Source organism: Cetorhinus maximus, chromosome 3 (genome assembly GCF_964194155.1).
Source record: "Cetorhinus maximus chromosome 3, sCetMax3.hap1.1, whole genome shotgun sequence".
NCBI lineage: Eukaryota > Metazoa > Chordata > Chondrichthyes > Lamniformes > Cetorhinidae > Cetorhinus > Cetorhinus maximus.
In genome coordinates this window covers 1,511,653-1,521,112 of record NC_135881.1, presented here as the reverse complement: position 1 = coordinate 1,521,112, position 9,460 = coordinate 1,511,653, and the positions used below count along the sequence as shown (strand labels likewise).

Below are 9,460 nucleotides of genomic sequence, written 5' to 3'. Positions count from 1 at the left end.
CACGGAGTGCGGTGAATAAGATTGGTGAACTGCAGGCACAGGTTGACAAATGGAACTGTGATATTATTGCTATAACAGAGACCGGGCTCAAAGAAGGGCAGGACTGGGCGTTAAATATTCCTGGGTACAAGGTGTTTAGGAGAGACAGGAAGGGGGGAGAAGGTTGGGGGAGGTGGTGTGGTGGGGGCAGTGGCAGTATTGATTAAAGCTGGCATTACAGTACTGGAGGGAGTGGATATTCCAGAGAGGTCAAGGACAGAATCTCTCTGGTTAGAGGTTAGGAATAAAAAAGGTGCAATAACGTTGATTGGTGTAGTATATAGACCACCAACTAGTGGAAGGGATGTGGAGAAATAAATTTGGGAAGAAATTACAGAGAGGTGCAAAAATTATAGAATAATTATAATGGGGGACTTCAATTCTCCAGATATAGACTGGGATAGGGATAGTGCAAAGGGACAAGAGGGGCAAGGGTTCCTGGAATGTGTTCAAGATAGTTTTCTGCGGCGATAGGTTTCCAGTCCAATGAGAGGACAGGCACTGTTGGACTGGGTTCGGGGGAATGAGTTGGCCCAAGTGGATCAAATATCAGTGGGAGAGCCTCTAGGGGACAGTGACCATTGTATCATAAGGTTTAGGTTAATCATGGAAAAGGACAGGGAACAATCCAGAGCAGGGATAATTAATTGGGTGGAAGCCAACTTCGATGTGATGAGAATGTATCTGAGTCGAGTGAGTTGGAATCAAATGTTGGCAGAGAAGATGGTGCATGAAGAATGAGCTATAAAGAAACAGTATTGCAGGTGATGTCAGGGTATATTCCCTTGAAGGGGAAAGGTAGGGCAAATAAATCTACAACACCCTGGATGATGAGAGATATAGAGGCAAAGATGAAAAGGAAGAATTGCGCATATGACAGATATCAAGTAGAAAATGCAATGGAGAATCAAGCTGAATATAGAAGGACCAGAAGGGAATGAAAAAACTATAAGAAAAGGAAGGAGAGAGCATGAAAAGAGACTGGCAGAGAACAGAAAAGGGAATCCGAAAGTCTTTGATGAGCGTGTAAATAATAAAAGGGTGGGAACAGAAAGTAGGGCTGATTAGGGACATAACAAGGGGACTTGCATGTGGAGGCTGGAGTAATAGTGGAGATGTTGAATGAGTACTTTGCATTTGTCTTTACAAATGAAGAAGATAGTACCCAGGCTGAGGTGAGAGAGGAAGCAACTGTTACACTAGTAGAAGGACTACCAGACGACTAGTTGGATTAGTGTGGATAGAAGGCTGTTTGGCAGAAAACAAAAAACATTCAAAATCAAACAACCTGGAACATTCTTCAAGATCAATGGCACAGTAAGATCCCGCAAATAACAATGAGATTAATAAGCAATTTTTTTAGTGATGTTAACTAAGCCGACAACAGGAGAGTCAGAAGGTAATAGCAGAGGGAGATGGAATGATTGAAGATAAGGGGGTAATGTCAAAGTGTGGAAATGATTTGCGTGTGACAGAGACAAGACAGAACAAGTCTCCAGTTGTCAGCTTGGCTCAGTTAACATCAGGGGGAGGAGAGACAGGGGCTGGAGGAGTGAGGGGCAGAACCCAGGGGACGGACAGGGCCTGGGATGAGGGGGGGAGAGAGAGCTTGCAGGGACGATGGAGGGAGACCCCGTAAGGGGGAGGGAGAGGGCCTGCGAGAAGGCGGGGAAGGGAAAGGGCCCACGGGTGGGGGGAAGGGAGAGGGCCCACGGGGTCTTGGTTTCTGTGTACAATAGGGAAATGGGAGTGTGAAAAGTCAGCAATATTCCTGAATGAAGTGAGATTGTGTGGAATGAGTTTGAGTGTCCAGTGCAGGACAGAGTGAACAGAACAGACACAGTAACAATGATCCGCAATCAGCAATTTTATTGATTTTTGTTTAAAATCAGGAATGACAGGTTATAGATCACACACACATCCTCCCAGAACAGGAACTAAACAATGCAGATAGTGAATGGTCAATCTGTACTGAGCTCTTATTGGACAGATACTGATGGGGGTAAACTGCACAGACTCCAGGATTAATCCTGCCTCTCCTCAGAGCTGCAGGTTTTCCATTAAAGCGGGAATTGCAGTTGACAGTCAGTGGGACAGAGATAGGACTGATCCATCACTCTGTACTCCTGTGTTCTGGACAGTGTTTGACAGACTCTTTCTCTGGTGACTCTTGTCCTTTCACTGAGCTCTGTCCCATTGCCTCTGATTTCTCGATGAAAACTGTTTGACTGAGAACCCATCGACTGCCTGTTCTTGGATGTGTTGCAGAAACTCTGAAGACAGACTCGTTGTGTGAGCTCATTGTTTAAAGCTGCTTTGCAGAGAGTGTGGCCCAGGAGAAGAAGCTGAGAATGACCCTGGTTGGTTGCATAAGCTGGAAGCACAAAATGGATCTTTCCAAACAAGCGGCGATTTCAGTTTGGATTATTCAATGTTCATGTCTGGAAAACAAAACTAGTATCAATGAAGAATATTTTTATTGTTTCATTCACAGGACGTGGGCGTCGCTGGCAAGACCAACATTTATTGTCCATCACTAAGTGACCCTGAGGTGGTGCGACTGAGTCACATTCCTGCTGGGAGTGGTTTGATACAATTGAGTCTGGCTGGGTTAATTCAGAAGACAGTTCAGAGTCAAGCACATTGCTGAGGCTCTCAAGTCACATCTAAAGCCCCAGGCCAGGTAAGGATGGTAGCTTTCCTTCCTTAGAGGACAAGAGAAAAATGGGTCCCATTTCCGTTATTGGAATGATTTCATCAGTAACACTGCTAACTCAGTACAGGGAGGGATTGTGCAGAGTGAGCGGAGTTAGGTTTTTCAGAATTGATGGATGCTACAGTACATGTGGTTTGCAGAGAGAGCTGCCCACATTGGCTTCATATTAGGTTGGCAGTGGGCAGGGCCTTGGTCACCAGGGAAAGGTGACCCTTGATTGTTGGGGACTCATCCTTAAACAGGTTGAAGGGTCAGTGTGAGTCCATGCAGACAATGTGAGCCACTGTCAGTCCCAATGTGAGTCAGAGATTTGACCGCTCAGCAGGACTGTCTCGGATACAATGATCCCCTGACTGCCTCTTCGGCTCATCCAGTGGCTGGCACAGCTCAGAGGGCAGTGAGTTCAAGTCCCGCTGTCGGACAGGAACACAGAATCGAGGTTGGCACTCCAGGGCAGGGACTGTTAGACTGCAATATGGGAAATGGGAAAAGGGAAATTTCAGATATAGGCTGGGTACATTCCAACAAGAGTGAAAGGTAAGGGAATCAAAAACAGGGCTCCTTGGGTGACGAGGGAGATAGAGATGATAATGAAACTAAAAAAAAAGAGGGTCAATGATGAACATCAGGTGAATTCTTCAAGTATGAATCAGGTCATCTACCCCAGATTAAGAGGGGAGGTGCCAGAGGATGGGGAAGTTTAGTGACACCTGTGAAAAAAAATCCTTCTCAATGCTAATTGGCTGTCAAACCCCATGGTGCCTGGTTATTGACCTCCTGAAGAGGTAAATAGGTCCTTCGTATCCACTCTATCGAGGTCCCACAATTTTATACACCTCATTCAAATCTCCCTCAGCCTCCTCTGTTCCAAAGTAAACAACTCCAGCCGATCCAACCTTTCCTCATTCTCCATGCCCTCTGTACTCTCTTTCAGTGTGATCACATCGTTCCTGTAATCCGCTAACCTGAACTGGATGCAGTATTTCAGCTGTGCTCTAACTAGTGTTTTCGAGAGTTCTAGGTTAACCTCCCTGCTCTTATAGTCTATACCATGGCTAATAAAGGATGGTATTCTGTAAGCTTCATTACCACTTTATCTACTTGCCCCGTTACCATCAGGGGGCAGTGGGCACGCTTTCCAAGTTCCCTCAGTTCTTCTACTTCCTTTCCCCTATCTCAGTGTTAATGTTATTTCTTCCCAGGCCTGCTGACAGATAGAAACTTTTACAGATAAACGTGGTAATCTCAGTGGTCCTGGGAGTGTGTGGAGATCTCTGCTATTCACCTGGTTATTGACCTCCTGAAGAGGTAAATAGGTCCTTCGTATCCACTCTCAACCACTATCCAACCTCAGAGCCCTGAAGCACTGACCATTGCTCCCCCGAGAGGGATCTCAGCAGCTGAGAGAGTGAATGGATGGTGATGGAGCCAGCTGGAGACAGAGCCTCAGAATCAATACTCACTCATCGTGAGGTTCATGTGCTCCAAACGCTTTCACCTCACACAGCGACAGGGCCACCACCTTGTCTGGAACATGGATGGTCAAATAACGGCCGTGCACTCCGAGACCTGCACATTTAAATATTTGTGTCGCTCCTGCTGGAATGCTCTCAATCTTGGCGCAGCTGTAAGAGACAGGGTGAAAATAAAGAGAGAATCTCAGTCCCTAGGAATCAATTGTACAAAATCTGTGACTAACTCTAGATTGAACATTAAAGGGGGATTTAAATAAACACACTCTGTACATTAGAGACGAACATACAAATTAGGAGCAGGAGTAGAGTAGGCCACTCGGCCCCTCGAGCCCGTTCTACTATTCAATAAGATCACGGCTGATCTGATTGTGGCCTCAACCCCACATTCTCCCCACCCAGATAACCTTTCACCCCCTTGTTTATCAAGAACCTATCCACCTCTGCGTTAAAAAATATTCAAAGACTCTGCTTCCACCACCTTTTGAGGAAGGGAGTTCCAAAGACTCTCAACTCTCTGAGAGAACAGATTTCTCCTCATCTCTGTCTTAAATGAGTGACCCCTTATTTTTAAACAGTGACCCCTAGTTCTAGATTCTTCCACAGGAGGAAACATCCTCTCCACATCCACCCTGTCCAGACCCCTCAGGATCTTATATGTTTCATTCAAGTCACCTCTTACTCTTCTAAACTCCAGTGGATACAAGCCTAACCTTTCCTCATAAGATAACCTGCCTAATCCTGGTGACAGCTTTTCTCCCACACCATCCCCTCCTCCCACCCCATCCCCACTAGGGCCATCTGTCACTTGCTCATTCTGCTTTCTACTCTTGATGTTCCATGTAGCACCTCCTTTAGCCAGTATCACCACCATCAGCCTTTTGTCCATTACACCTTTTGCAATCTCTCCTTTGCCTCCACCTATCACTGGCCTTCTATCCAGCTTCACCTGCCCCACACCCCCTTAAACAGTATATATTTCACCACATTTTTACTTCTCTTTAGTTCTGAAGAAGAGTCAAACAGACTCAGAACTTTCACTCGGTCTTTCTCTCCACAGATGCTGTCAGACCTGCTGAGTTTTTCCAATAATTTTTGTTTCAGATTTCCAGCACCTGCAGTATTTTGCTTTTAGCCCATTCCTGGTATTTGTTCAGTAAACCTTCTCTGAACTGCTTCTAACACACTTACATCATTCTTTAAATAAGGAGACCAGCACTGTACACAATACTCCTGATGTGGTCTCACCAGTGCCCTGTACAACTGAAGCTTAACCTCCCAACTTTCGTATTCAGTTTCCCTCATATAAATGATAACATTCTGTTAGCTTCCCTAATTACCTGCTGTACCCGGATACTAACCTTACGTGATTCATGCTCTAGGACACCCAGATCCCTCTGAATCTCAGAACTCTGCAATCTCTCACCATTTAGGTTATAAGCTTTTTTAATCTTCCTGCCAAAATGAACAATTTCACATTTGCCCACATTATACTCCGTTTGCCAAACTTTTGCCCAATCCCTTAACCTATCTATGTCACTTTGTAGCCTCCTTACATGCTCTTCACAATTTACTTTCCTACCTATCTTTGTGTCATCAGCAAATTTAGCCACCATTCATTTGGTCCCTTCATCCAAGTCATTTATATAAATTGTAAAAGGTTGAGGTCCCAGCACTGAACCCTGTGGCACACCACTCGTCACATCCTACCAACCAGGAAATGACACATTTATGCCTATTGTCTATTTGCTGTTAGCCAGCCAATCTTCTATCCATGCCAATATGTTACCCCCTACACCATGTGCTTTTACTTTCTGCAATAACCTTTGATGTGACACTTTATCAAATGCCTTCTGGAAATCTAAGTACAGTACATCTACCTGTTCCCCTTTATCCACAGCACATGTGACTCCATCAAAGAACCCCAATAAATTGGTTAAATATGGTTTCCCTTTTAAAAAAGCCATGTTGACTCTGCGGGGTTTGTACATTCCAGGGGGGTTTGTATGTTACAAGGGTTGTTAAATAAACACAATTGTACATTACAGGGGATGTTGTACATTACAATGGGGTTGGTAAGTTACAGGGGGTTTCAACATGATGGGGTGTTTGTACGTTACATTTTGTTTTTGTTGCCATTGTCGGCTAATGAGTCTCCGATGCGAATTTCTGCTCCCGTCAAGCCCCCTCCATCCCTGCTGGTGGTGATTTCTACAACGTAGACATGGTAATGGTAGAAAAAATCAACCCTCCACCAAGGGGACCTTTGCACCCTTGTGCGGCTGCACGATCCCACATTGTAATCAGTGTTCTCGTTTCCATCGATGGCATGTCGAGGTTCGCCAAGAAAATGTTCAAGGCTGGACTGGGTAGCCCGAATGGTTGCTGCCAGATTCCCTGGAATCAGGGGGAAGAAAGTTGTTTAAAACTTTACCTTCCACTCAACTTTGACAAAAGAAATCCTGCCTAAAATTTAAGGGAATTGGCAAAAGAACCAGGGGTGAGATGGGGAAACCATTTCTCCACAGTGAGATGTTGAGATCTGCGCTGCACTGTCTGAGAGGATGGTGGAAGCAGATTCAATGGGGAATTGGATAAATATTTGAAGGGAAAGTTTTAACAGGTTTTGGGGAAAGAGTGGGGGGGACTCGGACTAATTGGATAGTTCTTTCAAAGGCACGATGGACCGAATGGCCTCCAGCTGTACAGTATCATGTCGCTATCATCTACATACAAAATACACACACACACTCAGTAAGAGAGATACACACACACACACACACTGTCCATTTTGGGGTGATTTTCTGCTATCAGAGCTGTGACTGTTTGTTCTCAGTCAGGGACAGTGTAATTCCAGCTGGTCACAGTCACCAAGCACTGACCCAGTCTGACCAGTACCAGCCTGCACTAATAACCAATCTAAATGGGAATTAGACAGTGGCTGAACCTGCATAGTTTTCCTGCTTGTGTTTGTAACTAGCTGTAACTTAGAGACGTTAATGTCTTACCTTTAGAGGGATGGGCATTAGCAAAGCCCCAGAGACAGGCAAACACCAGCAGGTAATGAGTTGACATTCTGTAGAACAGACACAATACAGGGAAATGTTACACACACTGAGAAAGGGCCTTGCTGTTGTAGAGAGAAGATTTCTGTGTCCCTTACAGATATTACTCAGACTTGGATTCATATTTATTGGGGGAATTCGACTGTTGATCACCCAGCCATGTTGGGAAGATATTAATTTTTCTCTCATTGACCGTTGACTCTTACTGGGACAGTTCACACTTGCTGGGCGTTATGGCTACATCCATCAAATGTACAGCACAGAAAGAGGCCATTTAGCCCAATTGGTCAATGCTCATCTTTATGCTCCTCATCAAACATTCCCAGGACAGGTATAGCATGGGGTTAGATACAGAGTAAAGCTCCCTCTACACTGTCCTCATCAAACACTCCCTGGACAGGTACAGCATGGGGTTAGATACAGAGTAAAGCTCCCTCTACACTGTCCCCATCAAACATTCCCAGGACAGGTACAGCATGGGGTTAGATACGGAGTAAAGCTCCCTCTACACCGTCCCCATCAAACATTCCCAGGACATGTACAGCACGGGGTTAGATACAGAGTAAAGCTCCCTCTGCACTGTCCCCATCAAACACTCACAGGACAGGTACAGCATGGGGTTAGATACAGAGTAAAGCTCCCTCTACACTGTCCCCATCAAACACTCCCAGGACAGGTACAGCACAGGGTTAGATACAGAGTAAAGCTCCCTCTACACTGTCCCCATCAAACACTCCCAGGACAGGTACAGCACGGGGTTAGATACAGAGTAAAGCTCCCTCTACACTGTCCCCATCAAACACTCCCGGAAGAGGTACAGCACAGGGTTAGATACAGAGTAAAGCTCCCTCTACACTGTCCCCATCAAACACTCCCAGAAGAGGTACAGCACGGGTTAGATACAGAGTAAAGCTCCTTCTACACTCTCCCCATCAAACACTCCCAGGACAGGTACAGCACGGGGTTAGATACAGAGTAAAGCTCCCTCTACACTCTCCCCATCAAACACTCCCAGGACAGGTACAACACGGGGTTAGATACAGAGTAAAGCTCCCTCTACACTCTCCCCATCAAACACTCCCAGGACAGGTACAGCACGGGGTTAGGTACAGAGTAAATTTTGGATCTCTCTCCATTTCACTCACTCATTTCACTGGAACCCAATGGAGGAAGCAGCTCCCTATCCTGTGTCCCTTCTACTGAGCATAAGCACTAACACTGATTTAAGATGCGCATTGAGGAACAGGAGTGTTCGGGATAGTCCCAGCATGGACCCACTCCATAATTCCTGGACTTCACTCAGGCTTCAGGAAAAGAGATTGAGAAAATTTCCTCACCTTGTGCAGGATCTTCACAGTTGCGGAGAGACCCAGTTTGATCAGAGTTTATATCACAGCATTGGAGAGATGGGTCAAGGTGCAAATGGTCACATGCTGCTGATGTTGGGTTTCTATTGGCTAAAAGTTTGATGCTGTTTGTCAATCTTAGGTAATAATAATTTGAGCAACACCCTCAGAAATAGAAGAACTCGGGGAATGTGTAACATGTGTAGGGCCGTTAAACGGGATGGGGAAAGAGGGAATCATCTGTTTGAAAGGAGAAGTGCAGGGAAAGCTCAGGAGAGCTGAGAAAACAGGCTTAGAGAAATCAAACACACAGAAATCAAACACAACACCTCCAAATGTTCAAGAAAGTGAAATTAGTAGATTTAAGAATCAATAAGAAAGCAGCTGAGGACACAGGAGGGATTAGTAAAGGTGCACAAAGTGACCCTAGAGCATGTCTCTCCACAGAGGCTGCCTGACCTGCTGAGTATTTCCAGCATTTTCTGTTTTTAGTTAAGTCAGGACCTAGACCTTGGTGTACAGGGCACACGTTCAAAACCAGCAGATGATACAAATCCTGGGAGTTTTGTGAACCATAAGGAGGATAGTGTAGTACTTCAAAAGGATAGAGCCAAGTTGGTGGAATGGGTGGACAAGTAGCTGATGAAAATTAGTGCAGAGATGTGTGAAGTGCTTCATTTCGTTAGAAGAACATGAAGAGACAATATAAAATAAAGGGTACAATTCTAAAGGGGAGCAGGAGCTGAGGGACCAGGGTGTAAGGGTACATAAATCATTGAAGGTGACAGGACAGGTTGAGAGTACGGTTAATGAAGTATTTAG

The 9,460-nt window shown here is 45.3% G+C and overlaps 1 protein-coding gene across 1 annotated transcript; it reads right to left on the bottom strand.

Annotated features, from left to right (window-relative positions):
* Positions 1-1,886: 1,886 nt before the first annotated feature.
* LOC144674767 (fucolectin-1-like) lies at positions 1,887-7,302 on the bottom strand. The gene is made up of 4 exons (XM_078535973.1): positions 7,236-7,302; positions 6,348-6,624; positions 4,219-4,380; positions 1,887-2,480 (listed from the first exon to the last, which is right to left on the bottom strand). The coding sequence occupies exons 1-4, from the start codon at positions 7,300-7,302 to the stop codon at positions 2,468-2,470; spliced, it is 519 nt and encodes a 172-aa protein (XP_078392099.1). The 3' UTR covers positions 1,887-2,467.
* Positions 7,303-9,460: the final 2,158 nt, after the last annotated feature.

Bases quoted from the DNA above. Each gene is read 5' to 3' on its own strand.
- LOC144674767 (XM_078535973.1), bottom strand. From the start codon at position 7,302: ATGTCAACTCATTACCTGCTGGTGTTTGCCTGTCTCTGGGGCTTTGCT. The intron at 6,625-7,235 runs GTAAGACATTAA...CCCTGATTCCAG, and splicing joins TAATGCCCATCCCTCTAAAG to GGAATCTGGCAGCAACCATT. The intron at 4,381-6,347 runs GTAACGTACAAA...TGTCTCTTACAG, and splicing joins AATGGCAACAAAAACAAAAT to CTGCGCCAAGATTGAGAGCA.